This window comes from Stegodyphus dumicola, chromosome 12, assembly GCF_044657685.1.
Source record: "Stegodyphus dumicola isolate Sdum_Otavi_A_Nest chromosome 12, ASM4465768v1".
NCBI lineage: Eukaryota > Metazoa > Arthropoda > Arachnida > Araneae > Eresidae > Stegodyphus > Stegodyphus dumicola.
In genome coordinates, this window is record NC_140779.1 from 24,397,508 (window position 1) to 24,416,746 (window position 19,239).

A 19,239-nucleotide genomic window follows, 5' to 3' on the forward strand; every position below is an offset into this window, starting at 1 on the left:
TATATTTTTATGAATGAATAAAGTTTCAAAATAATCAAAGAATTCAATTAAAGAAGTTTTTAGAATATGTTTTAGGCTGAATTAAGAAAATGTTGTAAAAGCCAGTAATGGTTAATAGTGGAAGATATGTCAAATTCTCTTTCTCTGACAGTTATTTCTTAATGCAAGAGAGCGGTAATTAGAGATCTGTCTTAGTGGCTTAATTTCTGTTAAACCGTATTAGCGAATGAAGTGCTTCCATTCATGTGTTATTAAACTATCAATTTTTGTGTGAAAAATATATAATATTTAAAGCAAAGTGCCTGAAAATAAAGCGCTTTAAAAAAAATCGTAAAATATTTGAATGGAAAGATTGTTGCTCTTTATAGATGTACTGGATTACTTGATATATGTATGATGAAGGAACAGTTTTCTCATATAACTATAGGGCATTCCTTGTTCCATCATATAAAAGGGCAATATAAGTCTGCATGCCCCTCCCCCCCCCCCAATCCAGGCCCAGGGGTTCAATCCTTGTGCTTGAACCTTGAGAGGATTGGCACCAATCCACCTGGTGTAATATGGACCCCAAGGTGTCACTGTTTGTTGATTTACTACCTACTAGTCACACGGGCTGCCTTGAGGGGATTGGCACCAATCCACCTGGTGTAATATGGACCCCAAGGTGTCACTGTTTGTTGATTTACTACCTACTAGTCACACAGGCTGCCGTCGCCCAAGGACATTACTCAGAATACCTGGGGTGCGCACCCCCAGGCAAAACCCAGGATGCCACCCTGGGCTACTAGAGCCTTGAGCTCTAGGATGTGCCAGACCCACAGGCAGACCAATGAGTGATCTCTCAGGGGCCTTTAGAACCACTAGATTCATAACTTGTATACCTCTGTGGCCGAGACTGCCTAGGTATAGGTCCTAGCCAGTAGCGTCACCAAGTTTCTCTACATTGACCCTCGAAAGGGGTGTGGAGTTTTATTATATATATTAATATAACAGACATATCCCACAATGGAATAATGGGAGGGAAGGAAGTTAATGGCCAAATTTTCAGTTCTCCTTACAGACGTTTTCTTGATTGTAAGGGACTATTTATTTGTCTTTCAAATTATTTGAAAAGTTCTTTAAAGTTTTCCCCTTATCTTTTCAGGTGTCCTATTAGAATGCGCCACAGTCTGAAGATGTTACTCAAAACCCCACAAAATAATTTTAGGATTTTTAAAGACCAAAAACTTATTTATTCCGAGGAGAAAAAGTCAAACTTAAGTGATGTGCTTTCAGATTTTTTTGATGTAAATGATAAGTTAAGGTTTGTACCTTTCTTTCTGTCATTAGTTATATAATTTATGGAGAAAATGTACTTAAAATCTGTTTGATATATGTATTCTTTTTTTCAGTTATTCAGATTTGTTGTGTACTCTTATTATCCAAGTGTTAATTCGACCTCTTGAAGCTGTCAGTTTACCAATCTCTTCTGCAAAGAAAGTTAGTCAAATGTGTATAAATGCTTATTCTGGTTGCTCCAAATTTGGTAAGTTTTTTTATATGATTTTTTTCACTTTTAATACATTTTACTAATATGTGTAAATTTATCTCATGAAACAATTTTGTCAAATTTACATGCCAGTGTACAGAACTTTACAGAAAAGGGATGTAATATATGGCTTCTGTGCAGCAGTCTTGGGGGAAAAGATAAAAGCTCAGTTTTTAATAATTAAAAAAAATAATTGCTTATAAATTTTTATTTTTCATTTAGGTGTTTCCATAATATCTTCGTAACTTTAAAAACATTTCCATGTTTTTAAAAACATTTCCATGTTTTTAAAGCCAGTACATACAGCCAGATTACATACAGCTATTAGATTACATGTCACCAGTATTTTAAGGTTACTTTCAATATAAACAATTATTCCAAATTATTAATAGACATTTGTAAAACTCAGTTTTGGCTGAGCATTCCACTCATTTTTCTCCCCCTTCTCACATTCTCTTAAGAAATCTGCAGGGTGTCTCGAAGTATGCGTCATCAGCAATTATGTCTTTCTAGTTAAAATTACAGCATCTGATCAAGTAAAAATATGAAAAAAATCTGTTTTGCTTGGCTTGTTTTTATTGCATAGTTTTGGAGATCGTGGGATTAAACTTGTATATTTTTTAATTACTTATCAAAATACAATCTAGAAAGTAATGTTAATATAATGTTGAATATTACAATTTTTCATTATATGTTTTATGTTGTTTCCTACATAATTGATAAACTAATAGAACAAATAGACAAAAAAGAAGAAATTTGAATAAAAAAAAAATAAAATATGAAAGCTTTCAGATTCAGCACCCAAAGGGGCATTTTTTTAATGTTTTGTGTGTTACCTTTATTTATTAAATATCATGTTCTTCACACTTAAACCATAAAATTCAATTCAACAGTAATATCACAAAATATTTAAAAGAGTATAGAATTTCCGATACACAGTCTCGCGTGCTGGAGATAATTATTTTTTTCTTTCGTACAGTGTTGCCATTGCTCGCTTTGAAATTGTGGAGTTTGTTAATCAAAAATTCATTAAAGTTTTACAAAATATGCAATAGATAATGAACCAAATTCCAAGTTCGGGTTTCCAGATGCCCATATTTGAGTGGAAGACTACGTTATTCAAAAATTGATAGCTCTAGGTACCGTTGTTTTATCACAATGCGAGAAACATACATACATTTATTCAGATTCTGTATTATTTTATTTTTTTAAATATAATACAGGGCTGTAATATTTGGTGGCTACAATTTGAAAAGTGAACCCACATTTATCGTGAATCAACACAAAATGCCAAAACGAAATTAATAGTCCTTTAGGGCAAATTGCCTTTTTGGACTAAAAATTTATTAATAAGAGAAATTTAATGATAAATAAATTAGAGATATAAAATTAAATCATCATAATAAATTTAGTATTCATTATATGTATTTTATTGGTATTTAAATATTAACTGAAATTGATTTCCATGGGTGGTAACAATACATGTCTGGATCACTGTTGCAACTAATATGTAACTATAAGTGTCATCTTTTAACCTTGTATTCAATGTTATTCTGTTTGCTTCAGAATATTTCATATTTTTAAATTTTTTTATTCTTTCTTTAATAATTATTTCTTTTCGTTTTTTATTATGCAATATGCAACAATTATTGAAAGAGAAATTTTCTGATTTTTGTATGATTATAATATGTTGCTGATACAAACATCTGATTCTTGTACATCTGTTTGTATAAATAAATTCCATTTTTTGTTAAACATAATTAATTTTTATGTATATTTTAGATCCTTGCCACTTCTTGCCTGTAGGATGTGTGCTAGATAAAATACTCCGTGTTCAGACTCTTGCTTCTTTCTGCATTTCAGATGTGTATTCATTATATTTGAAAATTAAAAGCTGTAGTACTCATCAGTAAGAGAAGTTTTCTTTATTTGGTGTGTTTAAAATATCCGTTTTTGGCCATTCAAAATGTGCATTTTGTATTTAAACATTATAAGGAATATTCAGTGCTATATTTTTCTTAAATAATTTTGATTTTATATGCACAATACATTCATGCAAACGCACACACACACATATATGACATAGATTAATTTGGAAATGATGCAGTTTAGACAGATTATTACAAGCAGCTACTATTTTTAGAACAGAAACAGAAAACACCCAAATTGAAATAAATAATTAAGAGGCTATTGCAAATTTAAATTAGAAATCGTATATATATGAAATAATCGTATATATATAATCGTATGTATATACAGGGCACCCACTAAAGTCCGGTACTACCCGTTTAACTGCCGAATGACTGCAGCTATATTCATAAAATTGGGGTATAGGTATAGTAAAGTGGCTATGTGCTACTTGATGAGATAGCTTACAGCGCCACCTGGTGAAAAACGGCTGAGTTAGGCTCCCTATCTTGAAATTTATATGAGATGGGAAGAAAAAGTGAATCATAAAGTTGTAGAGCATCATCGATTTAATATGAATAGACACCTTGTGGATATGAATGCTAAACCAGAACGCTGAAAATGCAAATTTGTTTCTTCGTGGTTTTTGAAACTGTAATGCCACGAAACTTGAACGAAAGAGAAAAGATTATCTTTCGGATGAAACACGAGCCCGTATCGTGGCATGGTGATATCGCTTGTAATTCATAATTGAGAGGACTGTGGTTCAGATCCCGTGGAGGTATCTTTTTACTGATTGTCATTGCAAACAGAGTAGACAATATGCAGATCATGCACAATTGTGTCGCAAAATTCATCAATTCAATGCAACTTGAGTTTGGTGTGCAAATTTGTACATTATGCAAATAGTGTATGAAACGTTACATCTGTTCAATTGAGACAACCATAAAAGAGATATTTCCTCATGGTTGTATGCTGAAGCTCATGGTCAGCAATTCTCAAAAAATGATTATTGCAAGATGGTTCTATATGGTGAATGTGAGTGCAAGGCACGATCGGCAGCGTGGTTGCATCGGCAACGTTTTTTTGCAGTCCTGCATCTTTCATACAAAACCATCCTACAGGTTATGAAATGTTTAAAAGACGTAGGTTGCATGACTAGCCGACTTTGATCCGGCAGACCAGCTAAGGTAGAGCGGACAATGCAATCAGAAGATGTCTTATCATATGACCTACAGCAGGCATAGCGGAGCTAGTTGACACATGGAACTGACTTCATTAGCTCAGATAAACCCCAGTCTGAACGACCGTTTAGGGAAAGCTGGCTTTTATTCATGTTAGACATGGAAAAAAAAACACATCAGCTCAGCTCGTTCTCCTGGGATCGAGCCCATGTCGTACTCCCAGAACTGAAAATAATTTTTTGGTTTAATTACTTGAATTTCTGTGATCCTGCATTAGAATTGACTAAATTTTTTCAAAATTTAATTGTAATGTGAGACGCAGCTTCGTAGTAAACCTTTTAGTTAAATATCAACACATGTGTGTGTTTTTGGAGTTCTAGACTTTTAGCAGATGAGAAATCAGGAATTTGTCTGAAGCATAGAAAACAGTTGTAGTTTAATAGCTGATTAAGTGTATCCTCTCACACTTAATGTTAAGTACTACAAATAATTTATATCAAGAGTTACACTGCTCAGCATTGAAAATGCTACACCAAGAAGAAGTGATCAAAAATTTATGATTTTAAAGTAGACGCACATCACTGAGTTATGCAAATGATGTGAAATATGCAGTTCTCCGACGCATGTGAAGTAAGATATAAGGGAAGGAACATGCAGAATGGGCAATATTCGTGTCGTTATTTCTGCCAGGCGAATTATCGAAGAAAGTTGGGTTTTGTCCCGGAGGATACATGTAATAGGAGAGAATGCCAGGCCGCCATCAACGAAGGCACTTCCAGCAGATAGACTATTTTACGAGGGGTATGGTGATCGGACTGAGAAGGGCGGGCTGGTCCTTACGTCAAATCGCAGCTGATACCCACATGGATGTGATCACGGTGCATCGGCTATGGCAAACATGATTGGAACAAGGAAATGTGGGAAGAAGGAGGGGTGCAGGTGCAGCCAGAGTGACGTCAGCACGCGTGGATGAACGCATCCACCGACAACCTGTTGCGGTCCCGCAAATCACTCGTACTGCAATTCTGCAGCATGTGCAAGATATCCATATAGATATATATAACGATTTAGGTAGATGGTCTTGAGGATTCTAAAAATAGTTGCATAGATGCTTAAGATGAGAGAACAGGAAAGAAAAGCTTCAGATTTGGCTGCTGATTTGAGCACATAATATTATTTTCATAAATTATATATATATATTGATATGCATAAACAGGTTCACAAGCATCATTTATGAGTATGGCATGCACTCCACAACTTTGTGCAGCTTACATCTTCTTAGATAATGGATGAAGCAGAAGGTAAACTCTGTGTGGCAAGCATCAAGGCAAAGCAGGGGGGAAAGGACAACCAAAGAGAGGCAAACCAAAGAGAATGAGATTGTGCAGCAAAGACTTTTTTTATAAAGCATAATTACAGTAAACAGATATCAAGATCGTAGCTAGAGTTTCTAGCGTCCGCCCGGGGACAACTGAAGAATTTGCACCCCTTTCTGTGTGCCAGAAATGGAAAATATTTCATTAAAAAATTTCGTAGCATCAATTTGGTGCCCCTTCCGCCCAGGGACAGATGCCCCTTGGATGCCCACCCTAGCTACACCACTGCAGATTATATTTCAGATTGCATTACCAGAATGTGTTAAATTTCAGATACATAACAGATGAGTATTGAGATGCTGGATTAAAATTTCATCACATTTCAGGAATAACTGTGCAATAGAGATCACATGACGGATCATTTTTCAGAATTACTGGAAGTAAAGATTATATTAGAAAAGTTCTTGCTTTCCTATTTTTAGAATGAAGAGGGAAGCAAGTTCAAATTTAAAGATGAGTCAAAGGGCTATTGTTAATTTATTATTGTAAAGGTAGATATTTTACACACACACATACACATATATAGTTAACATACCCCCTTTTTATTGCTTGTTTTCTGCATAATTATCTGTTTCTTTTCCTTAATCATGAAGTATTTGGTAATTTAAGTGTAAAAAAATTCTTTAAAAGTTTATAACTTTAGTAATAAAATATATTAAAGTTATTTTTATTATTATAAGAATAGTTTGTTATTGAATCTAAAATGAAATCTCTCACAAAAAGGAGATTTAACAGTATTGGCTGCTATGCAAGATCTGAAATCCCTCCCTATCTTGGTGAGCCAGATAAACATCCAGATGAAACTGACTACCAGTATGCTTCCAGAAAAGTAAGTTAATTAAATAACCTTTGGATATTTAAATAGGACCTGAAAATGTAAGAGAAGAACTCACATAATTTATTATACTTGTAAATCATCACTGCAGAAATTGTGTCAATTTAGACATATAGTAGAACATTACAGATTCATTAAACATATTATTACAATTGCATAATAATCATGAAGCAATTTAAACTTGTGACGTTCTGAATTTTTATAAGAACTATTTAAAAAAAATTAACTTTATAGTTTCTTTTTTCGAATTTTCGCTGCATAATATTTAGAATAAAGTTGTAATTTTAAATCTTAAAAATTTCTTGAAATGATTTTTAAATTGATGTATTATTTATTAACTTTAGAAAGCATGTAAGTTTATTTCTAAAATATGATTAAGTGCATAATGTGCATGCATTCACAAAATATTGTAGAACTTCTGCACTAAACTGCAAGTTTCCTGTTACTATCAATTTAGGGACATTGCAGGGCAGAATTGACTACTATTACAAATAGATCATAAATTAAAAACAATTTATCTTTCCCTATTTTATGCTTTTTTCCATCATAATAGTTCTGAATAATTTATTTATATTTATTTATTTAATCGTTCATTTTAACAGGTATGGGAATTTCTAGTTGCATTAACTGTGAAGGATTGTTCTATCATGTTAGTTTTGAGACGTCTTCTTAAAAGGTATAGTTTGTTTTTCATCTGTTTTTACAGAAAGAGGAAATTAGCTAAGTTAAAGCATTGCTATCATATGCTATCTAAAATTAAATTATGAACTAAAATTATTATGCTAAGTTTATTTATTTTATTCTAGAATTATATGGTTAATATTTTTATTTCTTTTATGTTAAATTGCAGTTTAGACATAGGCTTTGGAAACAATAGTTAATCATGTTCATATATATTATTGCAGCATGTAATTGCATTTGTGGTAAGCTATTTATAGAAATAAATGTCTAAATTTTAATTTATCAAAAAAAAAAAAAAAAAAAAGTTAAAGGCAATCTCTACCTTTAGATATTTATACATAAGTTATTTTCAGAGAAAGCTTCCAGAACCTGTTTGTTTCATAAAACTGCTGACTACACAGTAATATGTGGTACTCCTGTAGGGCAAATACTTCTAACCATGGGCCCAAAGGTCTTTTTTAGTGCATCATGTGGTTAGGGCCATTTCAAAGTGTGATAGGGCTTGGGTGACAATCTTTTGCACCACCCGTTTTGTTTGCCAGGATCTGATTGGAGGCATCCGTCCTTTGTAGAAATTTAAAATAGCAATTTTTGCACTTAATTTCATATTTTTTAATTTAAATAATGAATATAATAATCATGTGCTGAATACATGGTCACAGTGGTCCTGCATGCAACTCAGCCAATAGAATATAAAATGTGCACATAAATTTCAAGGAATATGAAGGGGAAAAAAAAGATTAATCAAATATGATTAATCAGACATTTTTATAAATTTATAGAAGTGCAGATATTTGTATTTGCAAACACTGGGCCATAAAAACAATTAATAATTAATATATACTTAATGCGAGCCATGAAATATTGGATGTTTGTTTGCTATTATTTCATTCTAATTAGATTCCATCTCACTTGGAGCAATCATTAATACTGAATTTTTCATCATAAATTTTTATCAGTAATTTGTGATCGATATTTATTTTTCATGTACCTTCTTAATGAAAAAATTCTTTCACACAATTATGTTGATCCGAATAAACTGGCAATTTGCAGTCTCGCCAAGTACGGGATCTGATTCACCACTAGAATAGTCATTCATATGTATGTGCACATATACACTGGAATAAGATATGTGTTGATTTTAGTAGTTGATTTCATGTATGGCACTATCTATTTGAACCTAACTATAATTTAACCTAGACACTATTATGTACCTCTGAAATATCCTCCATGACCATATCAGCAGATTCTTCACTTCCCCATGCCACGTTTTTGGGCCATTTTCTTTCTTTTGAATGCTGATCTCCCATCTTGGGATCTGTTCATGTAAACCTCATCATCATGCACATTGTAGAAACATCTCAAGTTATAGGGAAGTACTGTTGCCGCAGTATAAACCCTGCGTAATCACGTTTGTATCAAAGTATCATATCAAAGTGGGCTGGCTTTTGCCCACCCCTGCAGTAAAGTCATTTTCGATGGGTGTCCACTTTTAACAGTATTCGTAAAATTGCTGGAAGCAGTTTTGAAATCTCTCTTTTTTTTGGGGGGGGGCATATTTTGTAAACTGATTTTTCATTCTGTCAATGGGCTCACCAGTGGCCAAGCAGTAAAGTAGCTAAAAACTGGTAGTTCAGTCCAAGGTTTGTAACCCACAAAGAGGCTGGCTGCATGGGTGTTTTTGTAGTTTTCTGCATGTGTAAGGTATGTATGAGCCAGTTTCCCTTAGAAAGTCCTCCATGAAGACATACCTCCCCTCAGGTTGATAGCCCTTGAGGCTTTGCCGTAATTAAATAAGACAAACCAAATTATTTTGTCAATATTCTCAGAATTTTTTAAATTACTATACTTTCAATATGGATTGCTGGCAAGGAAATAAGTGAAAGCTAGCTGGTAAAAATGTCAAGATATTATGTAAAATGTTTTAATGCAGTGCAAGTTTATTTTGATAGATAGTGTTTAATCAGTAGAGTGATATGCTGGACTGTAGACATTCCTTTCATTTTGTAGACATTCCTTCTATAGCTTCCTGTTGCTATTTTCATATTTTGATGGCTATAAAAATGTATTTTCTTCCTAAAAATGTATTTTTATTTACTGAAATTTTAGTGAATGATGTTCTGCAAGTCAAAGTAAATAAATAAATAAAATTTGACTTCCTCCTCCTGTCCATGGTCTTTTGACTGGGAAGATGTTTTTGATTTCTAACCAGATGATGATATCTTGTCAGTGAATCATATAAAAATGCTATATCTTCTTCCCTGTAATTAAATTTAGAAAATATTTATTAGTCATGGCAATTAAATCTTTCTGATATTCTTATGACATTTCATTCTGCTTTGGAGATAAAATTCTTGAATTCATTTATTGATAAATAAAATAGATATGTAGATCATTGATATGAATATTGAGATAACTTCCAGCTGGTAATCCAACCTATAATTTTATTTTTGGAAAAAGGTTTTCCATCTGTTTTGTGAACTTTATGCCAGACATACTCAATGCTTCCATTGCTTGTCTAGACTGGAGGGACATTTATTATTCGTATCATCTTCAATAAAATTGCAGCCTTCACAAAATCTTTTATGCCATTTGCACATTTCTCCCTTGCATTATGGAATAATGTTCTGCAAGTCAAAGTAAATAAATAAATAAAATTTGACTTCCTCCTCCTGTCCATGGTCTTTTGACTGGGAAGATGTTTTTGATTTCTAACCAGATGATGATATCTTGTCAGTGAATCATATAAAAATGCTATATCTTCTTCCCTGTAATTAAATTTAGAAAATATTTATTAGTCATGGCAATTAAATCTTTCTGATATTCTTATGACATTTCATTCTGCTTTGGAGATAAAATTCTTGAATTCATTTATTGATAAATAAAATAGATATGTAGATCATTGATATGAATATTGAGATAACTTCCAGCTGGTAATCCAACCTATAATTTTATTTTTGGAAAAAGGTTTTTCATCTGTTTTGTGAACTTTATGCCAGACATACTCAATGCTTCCATTGCTTGTCTAGACTGGAGGGACATTTATTATTCGTATCATCTTCAATAAAATTGCAGCCTTCACAAAATCTTTTATGCCATTTGCACATTTCTCCCTTGCATTATGGAATAAACTTTTTGTAGCAATGTTAATGATTTTGAGGATGATTTGAACTGAAAAACAGTTTGGCATGCTGCTCTCAATAAGTATCACTTTGAATTCCCATGAGGCTTTATGTACATCACAAAAACAAATTTCCTCTATTGCTGTTGGAAAGGAAATTATGCAGTCATTCTATCTATGATGTGATGTTGTGGATGCTTTCAAATTATGATAATGATAAGTTTTTATGGTACTTATGTATTATCCTATCAGCTATGAAACAATCACCAAGCAGTATGATTTATTAGTGCCAGTTATAGATGAACCATTACATAACAACTTGGTCATAACATGTGCATTTTTGTTTGATGTAACCTTTATTGGTTCTTGGTAGGCCACATTTTGCTTTTATGAACAAGGAGAAAAATTAACTGATGCTGTATTTTATTCCTTATGTTTTGGGGGGGGGAGGAGAGGGAGAGATTAAAATTTGGAACCTGCCTTCTACCGAACACTGAGCAGTAGATTGTTTTCAAAACTGTGGGATCCTGCCATCAGAAAAGGTGTATTAATGTATTAAGTATATTCAGCTGAATATGCCTGGCAAAACAGTAGTAGTAGAAAATTGACACAAATAAGTAGAAATCAATTTAAACCTTTTTATGAAGCAGGTTGAAGACTGATTGTTTATTAGATAAAAAGGCAACAATTCAGTCAGAATTCCACAGACTGCTGCATCTTAATTGGGATCTCCAGTAGCTTTCATGGTTCGATAGTAGCCAACTTCCATGGTCGACAGAATAATACATAAGTACTGTTTCTGCTGTTATTCATGTTTAACAGAATAACTTTTGAAAACCTTTTTTAGGCTATTTAGTATTTTAATCATTTATTCTTAGATCTAAATACACCTTGCTAATATGCAAATCATTAAATTTCAAAATTATCTCTGTAAAAATATGGAAAATTTTTTAGAATTGAAGAACATTACTGAAGAATCAAAGAACTGTATTGAATCTGAAAACTTATTTTGTTTATATTTGAAAATTGTTTCATTCTTGGTATCATTGTAGTTTCTTGAATAAGCTAAATATGAAATGGTAGATATGTTTTCATTTGCATGGTATTCTAATACATAAATACCTTTCACCATTTCCATTACTAACTTTTTAGCATTTCCTAACTTGTATATTTTGATTTATAACTTACTAAACTCTCCATTGAGGTCAGTATATTGTAGACTCCCAGTTAACAGGGGGAATACTGGGGATAACATCCATAACATCCAAATCATGCATAATCTTGCATGAGTTAAAAATGTACAAGGCAAAAGGAAAACCACATTACAGTCAACAAGAAAAATATTAACAATTTATCTGTATTTCACATGGCTATGTAAATTAAATCAGCATTCAGAACTATAAAAATGGAAAGAACAATATTTTGTTTATCTTACTCTCATATTTCAGCAGGTGTCAATGGCAAACAGATTATTAATGGTTGTACACATATTTTTATGATTTAATAATTTATTTTTAATGGGTGCTTTAACAGTGCTTATATACTCCAGATTATGTACACTTAAATATGCACCATTGTAAGTAAAAACAATTTCTAAGTAACGTAATATCATCTTCTACCACTTCTGTTATGCCTTGGATTTTTCTTCTCCTTTTTATATTTGCCGTAGAAATTTAGCTGTATTCTGATGGACTTTGATAATAATAAGTTTTCCATTGTTTCAAAATAAACTAACTTTTAGACAATGCTTGGTTAATCTGCTATCTATTTAATCCACTTTCAGTTAAATAGGAATTGGTTGTATTTAAAATCTCTGAATTCTTTTTAAAAATTTTAACTTATTTTAAATTTATCATTAAATCAGTTATCATTGAAACAGAATTTATATGATATAATTATACCATTTGAATCATAAAGACTAAATTTATAAGTTTTGCTTTTGGTTAAATGGAGAGATGAGATCTTATGTTTATTAAAAAAAATTACAGTTATTAAGTTCTTTACATTTATTAAAGCAATTTACTCTTAAAGATTTTTGGTGTAAAATGGCAAAGTCTTTGTATCAGTGTTTGAGCAATACTTATTATTAACCCAGCATAATATTGAGAAAGCACAGGTATTTCAGATAATTGTGTGAGTAATTACATTAAGTAAAAACTATGAAGTAAGTAAGACGTCTAAGCTTTTTCAATTATGCTTAACAAGAATATTACTGATCATCTATATAATAGAGAAAATATAGTGTTTTAATAGATTTTGAGCAAATTTTTTTTTTCATTTACTAAACTGCAATAGATTCTTAGCTCTTTTCTGGTTATTTTAAAGCTAACAGATTCTTTATAATATCGTTATTTGTGGTTAAATATGTGCACCTCTTTGTGACAGATAATACTAGCTGCTGCTAATGTTGCCTTTATGCACTGTTATGAAAGCAGAGAGTAATTCCTAAAACTAGTCAGTCAGGAGGTAGTGTTAGACTATTGGAGATAAGGTGATAGAATGCTGAGGTGAATATTATGAAAAAGGAATAAAATTATTTTTGAATTATCTGAATATACAGTTCAGATTAACACTGCATGACTTGTTAGTATTTATAAGAAAAGTGAAAGGAATATAGTCAAAAGTCTTTAATCTGGACTCGGCGATTCCGGATTATCGTTTTTTCCGGATTATAGATCATCAATTTAAATCTGGTAAGATGGCATGCAGAAATTATAAAATTAAAAATATGAAACCGTAATTTATGAAATAAAGAGCAATTATGATCTAAAGAATATCAAAATTTATGAAAAAAAAACTTAATATTTTTTTGTTTACTTTATTAAACATTTCTTTCAACACGCACATTCGTAAAGCATACATTACACATAGACGAAATTAGAAAATTGCAACCAGAAAACTATTTGATGTGTATTCATGATATTTATAATGACGAGGAATTTGATTTAAATCATATCGGAAATTTAAATCATATCGAAGGCGGAGTACATCGAGATGAAATACTACATTTAGTAAGGAATTATAAGCCAAATAAAATAAAAACATCTGCCCTGAAGATAAGAATAGTGCTGACAGATCAACCTCCAGTTCATTGTGCGCAGCATTGTCCCCCCCCCCGCAGAGCAGCGTGAAATTGATAAACAGATTTCGGAATGGTTAGAAAAACAAAGGATATGCCTTTATCCATTTTTTTTGCAGCAATTCCACTTTTTGTTTGATGGACATCGAAACATGCTTTCACTTGTAGATAGATCCTTTGGCAGCTCCAGAATCGGAAATTCTATTTGACATAATCGAAAGTTCCAGCTTACTTTTATAAGATTGCTAGATAATAAGCCGGATCCAATTCGAAGATTAAGGAACAACGCAATCTGCAGCATTAACTGAAATAGATAATTAGATAATTTTAGCTTAGCTTATACCATTCGTTATACATTAAACGCGCATGCGTAAATGCCTATGCACATGCATGAACGCATTATGCGTTGATGCATGCGCAGAAAGTTTGTAGCTTTGAGGTCCGGATTATAGATCATTCTGGATTATGGGTGTCCATATTAACGACTTTTGACTGTATTGTAAGTGCACATTTAATGAATCAGGATATCACATAACCATACAACTTTCTAAACTTAATTTTGCATTGTTAATAAATCAAAAGTTCAGATTTAACCAAGTGTGATATCACTTAACTGTATGATTCTTAATGTTATTTTTAAAAGTAATGAGTATGAAGTTTTTGGAAAAATAAAAGTTTCATGCTTTGTAATGCGGTCCTGTTAATTAATATACTGCATTATTTACAGTTTGATCATTACGTACTGCATGTGTAACATGTATATGAGGCAATTCCTGTAAAAAAGTCCTCCACAAAGGCATGCCTTCCCTTAGGCAGATAGTCCTAGTGTGCTTTTCCATTATCTACCAAACTTAACCAAACTGAAAATGTTTATTATGTACTGTCTGATAAGATTTCCATGAGGAATTAAAAAATTCTGCTCTAATTTTTAGACAATGGAAAAAATTTTGTAACTCTGATTAGTTATGTAAATATACATGAAAACCAAATTTTAAAGAGGAAGATTATAGCAAATGTTATTTTATCAGTTAAAATTTATCAGTTAAAAAATGGGCTTTCCTTTTAAATACATGAGCAAAAATACTATATACTGCATAACATGTTATTAATTAAAAGGTGTTATGATAAAAAAGGGGGAAATGAAGGGAAAACTGTTTTCAGAGGAACTATAAAAGGCATTACATATAGAACTATAAAAGTCATCATAAGTGCAAAAAACATAAAAGTTTGTATAAAAAAAAACAATATGAATAATGAGAAAGAAGAAAAATTAGTGCACTGAGAAGAATATACACTGCTCAACATTGAAAATGCGACACCAAGAAGGAGGGGTCAGAAAGTGATGAAATTTGGAAAAAAGACAGAGACAGCAAGCAGCAATAAGTGATCTTTATTTCAAAATGAAAGTCAGAATACACAGCGAGAACAGTGTCGGCTCAGTAGGATGTAGGACCACCACGGACAGCGATGCACTTATGCAGCGACTGTCACTGGATAAACAGAAGCGTGACTCATCTGAGAATACGATGTTTTGCCATTCTGTCATCCATATCGCTCCAGTCCGGCACCATTCTAAACATTGGTGTCTATTCTGTGGGGTCAATGGCAGTCTTCTTAAGGGACACCGTGAGTGCAGGTCATGTTCAACCAATCGACAAGAAATGGTTCTGGTCGACGTGATAACATCCAGGGTATCCATGTTCTCCATAGCCGATGCACTGTGCTTGCATCCATGTGGGTATCAGCTGCGATTTGACGTAAGGACCAATGTGCTCTCCTCAGTCCGATCACCATACCCCTTGTAAAATCGTCTATCTGCTGGCAGTGCCTTCGTTGACGGCATCTAAAATCAACAACCCAAACTTTACAATCAGGTACTGTCAAGCATTTTAAATTCTGAAGTAATAAATATGCACCAATCAAAAAAAATTTTACGTTGGAAGACATGCTGTGGTAAAATGACAAGCAAAAGAAATGAATGTTATCTTTAAATTAACAACAAAAAAATCTTGACAAAAGAAAATACATAGTAAGTCCATGGCCATTCTCTCCTATTACACGTATCCTCTGGGACAAAAACCAAATTTCTTCAATAATTTGTCTGGCAGAAATAATGACACGAATACACGTTCTGCTTGTTCCTTTTCTTATATCTTACTTCATGTGCGTCGGAGAGCTGCGCATTTCACATCATTCGTATAACTCAATGACGTGCGTCTATTCTAAAATTTGCATAAGTTTTTGACCACTCCTTCTTGGTGTTGCGTTTTCAATGTCGAGCAGTGTAAGTTTCCTGTAAATTTCCTTTGTCTCCAAGGAAAGGGAATGATATTGTTTTGATGCTCTTCATTGTACCCTCATATATTTTGGAAGTGAAAACTGATGTATTCATCATAGTTGTTATAATAATACCAATAGGATCTTGTTAATTCTTTGTTTGCTTTTAGTTGTAACACAATGTGCTGGAAATGGGGGGGGGGGAACCCACCGGTTGCACTGAAATGCAATGAAAAAAATTAACACGCTAGAAAAAAAATTGAATTTGTGTTAAATGGGATATCTACACTAGTTCAAATTTTAACATATATCCAGGAAGAATGAGATCAGAATTGAATTTTGAATCTAAATGAGATCAATTGAAATTTGAATCTAAATGAGAAATGCAGGAAGTCCCAGAACAACTTCAACAGTTGTTGTGTGGGAATGGAACAACTTTATGTGCTGGTCATACTTTCACAATCAATGTTCAAAGGTTTTGTGACAAGTCAAATCTCTGTTTTAAGTGAAACAAGTTGCACAGCCTTAACACATGACCAAATGGATTTTGGTTGATGGTCCTCCAGCTGTAGGGAAATGTAATTAATCAGGTAAATCCTGTCTGTTATTATTTGATCATTAAAGAAAAATAGTCCTAAATTTTTGTCATGCAGCTCCCATATCAAACATTCATTTTTGAGCTGTTCTGCTTCAGCTGACTTGTAACATGAGGATTTTCAAATCCCCAAATACTCACATTATTTATATATTAAACAAAAACTAATTTTTGGGAAAAAACTATGATATATGTGTAATAGCATTACAAAAGTTTTCAGTACTACCTCTTTCTTACAGATATGGGTAATAGGGACTTTGTGGATGCCCTGCATATACCAGGGGATGTTACATATAATAATAAAATAAGGATGAAATTAAAAGAAATAAATACTATATATAAATTTATATGCTGTTTGCACGAAGTTTAACAGATGAACTGTTGCCACAAAAAGAAGAGAAATAACTAAGGCATTATCATGAGAAAGGTGAAAAAAAAATTAATTAATTAAAAAAATTTTTTAATTTTTTTAAAAAAGTCACATTGAGGTGATAGATTTGATAAATTTGTGTGCCAAATTTAATAGCTCTGGGTCTTTCCATCTCTATTCTATAAAGAACCTGGATATATACATGCAAACTCTTCTTTTTTATTATTATAGATTTTTTTTTATTATGCAGATGTAATGAGATTTTTTCCTTTATTTTTTAATCTTTTTTTGGATCAATCTCTTTTGCAAGATTCTTATCATATATTATATTTATGGTAAATCTGACAATAAATTAATTACAGTTGGCAATTAAAGTGCCCCATATAAATTTTGAAAGGGGAAAAAGTAAAGCATAAAATTATTAATATATCTACACATTAATTTTATTACACAAATATTGTTATTATATACATTCTTGTTATATGAGTGGCTCAGAAACCAGAAACTCAGAAATTATTGTTACAATTTTTAATATTTTCTGATTTTTGTAAATTTTGATGAAATAAATTATATTCTTCTTAGTTATTAAAGAATTTACTTGTTACTTCCTTTTTTCTAGGTCAGACAGCCCTTTTTTTATAGCTTCTGAATATATTGTATAATAATTTCAGAAGCCATTGTGAGCAAGTCCACTTTTTATCAATATTTTTTATGTATAAATTTTGAAATAAAAATTAAATTCTTCTTCTTTTGATATTTGTTGGCAACACTGAAAAACAACAAATTCATAGTAACTGTAACTGTTACTTCTACTATTTAGAATTGCTCGAGTTTTATGTATGTGCTTTCTTTTAATTTGAAATATCTAAACTTAAAACATAAAAATATTACATTGAAGTGTTTGTGAAAATTATTGTGTTATCAAAAACATTAAATAAATTTTCTTTAATAACTGTAAAAACTCTGACTGATAAAAATGTCGAGGGAAATTTCTTATCTTTTTCAGCTGCCGAAAGATATAAGTCCTAAAATTTTTAAGATGCTGTCATTGTTCCAATAAATACTACGTTTTTATTTACAGATCCTGTACATATCTTTTTTTTTTTTTTTGCATAACACTTAGAAAAAAGACTATATATACTTTTCTGATTAAATTAACAAACCAAGAATTTTAAAAATTAATGTATCAAAAAACATTAATTTTCTCAATTTTTGTTTTCTGGACTTAACTGCATTGGCTTCTGAGCGACTTATATATAGGATCAACATTTTATTTAACCATTCTAACTCATATTTCAATTTCTTCTCTTACAAACATACATGTATCATAAAACTAATGCATCTCAATTAAGATTGGCAAGAAAGTTTTATAAACAAGGTATTCTTACAATTCATGCTTTGCATTATATTATATTGTTTAAATATATTCTAAATATCTATTTCTTTAATTATAATTAAGTGTGATAATATTTCTAACTCAAAAAATTATGTAATAAATATGTTTGTATTTTATTCATATTTAAAATACATTTTAAGAACTGCTTTTGAATAAAATTACCCAAAACATTAATTTATCATTTAATTATTCATCTCATACTAAAGATTTAAGTAGTTTTTGTAAGTATTAAAGGTCTGTCTCTAAGGAATTCTTTGTTAATATTAAAATCACAAAACCAGCCACGAAATTCCTCATGGCAAGGAGCACTAGATTATGCCTGTTGTTGGCAACAGTCTTGAGCACTTAATACGTGACAGATCAATTTGGCTCAGTCCCCCCCCCAGTTTTGATGCAGAGAACTCTGTGAGGATGGGTCCGAGAGTCTTTCACCCCTTCCACCAAACAATCACTATACCGGTTTGGCAGCTAAAATCAGCATATGGAAATTGTTTATAATTTTATTTCATTCAGCAATATCTTTAGTAAAGCTAAGGAATTTTACTATTATTTTTTATGAATGAATTTTATGGTTTTCAAATTTTATGTTACTGTTTTAATGTTTAAAGTACTGAAAGTAATCCTGCAAATTAGAATTAAGAAATGCAGTTTTAAGAAGCAGATGCATATGTTCTCCTTGCTCTACAATAGTCTTTATGCTTAGGAGTAATATGTTCAATTTTTTAATTTAAAATATGTATCAACTGGATTTTAAAATTCTGAGTTTTGTTTTATTTAGAGAAAGAGATCAAATTTATAAGTATTAGCTATTTAAAAAAGTTTATTTAATTACCTGTAATATATACTTGCAGTTAGCATTAAATCCTCTTGTGAAAAATTTTGTTAAATA

General features: G+C 31.6%; 1 protein-coding gene across 3 annotated transcripts in view; it reads left to right on the forward strand.

Annotated features, from left to right (window-relative positions):
• Window positions 1-19,239, forward strand: part of Ipk1 (Inositol phosphate kinase 1) — a 272,981-nt gene that overhangs the window by 241,752 nt on the left and 11,990 nt on the right. For all 3 annotated transcript variants that reach the window (XM_085827577.1, XM_035357089.2, XM_085827576.1), the window contains 5 exons: window positions 1,145-1,303; window positions 1,392-1,525; window positions 3,311-3,437; window positions 6,720-6,825; window positions 7,434-7,507. In XM_085827577.1, the coding sequence (XP_085683703.1) occupies window positions 1,145-1,303; window positions 1,392-1,525; window positions 3,311-3,437; window positions 6,720-6,825; window positions 7,434-7,507 (600 nt within the window). The remainder of the gene's footprint in view (window positions 1-1,144; window positions 1,304-1,391; window positions 1,526-3,310; window positions 3,438-6,719; window positions 6,826-7,433; window positions 7,508-19,239) is intronic.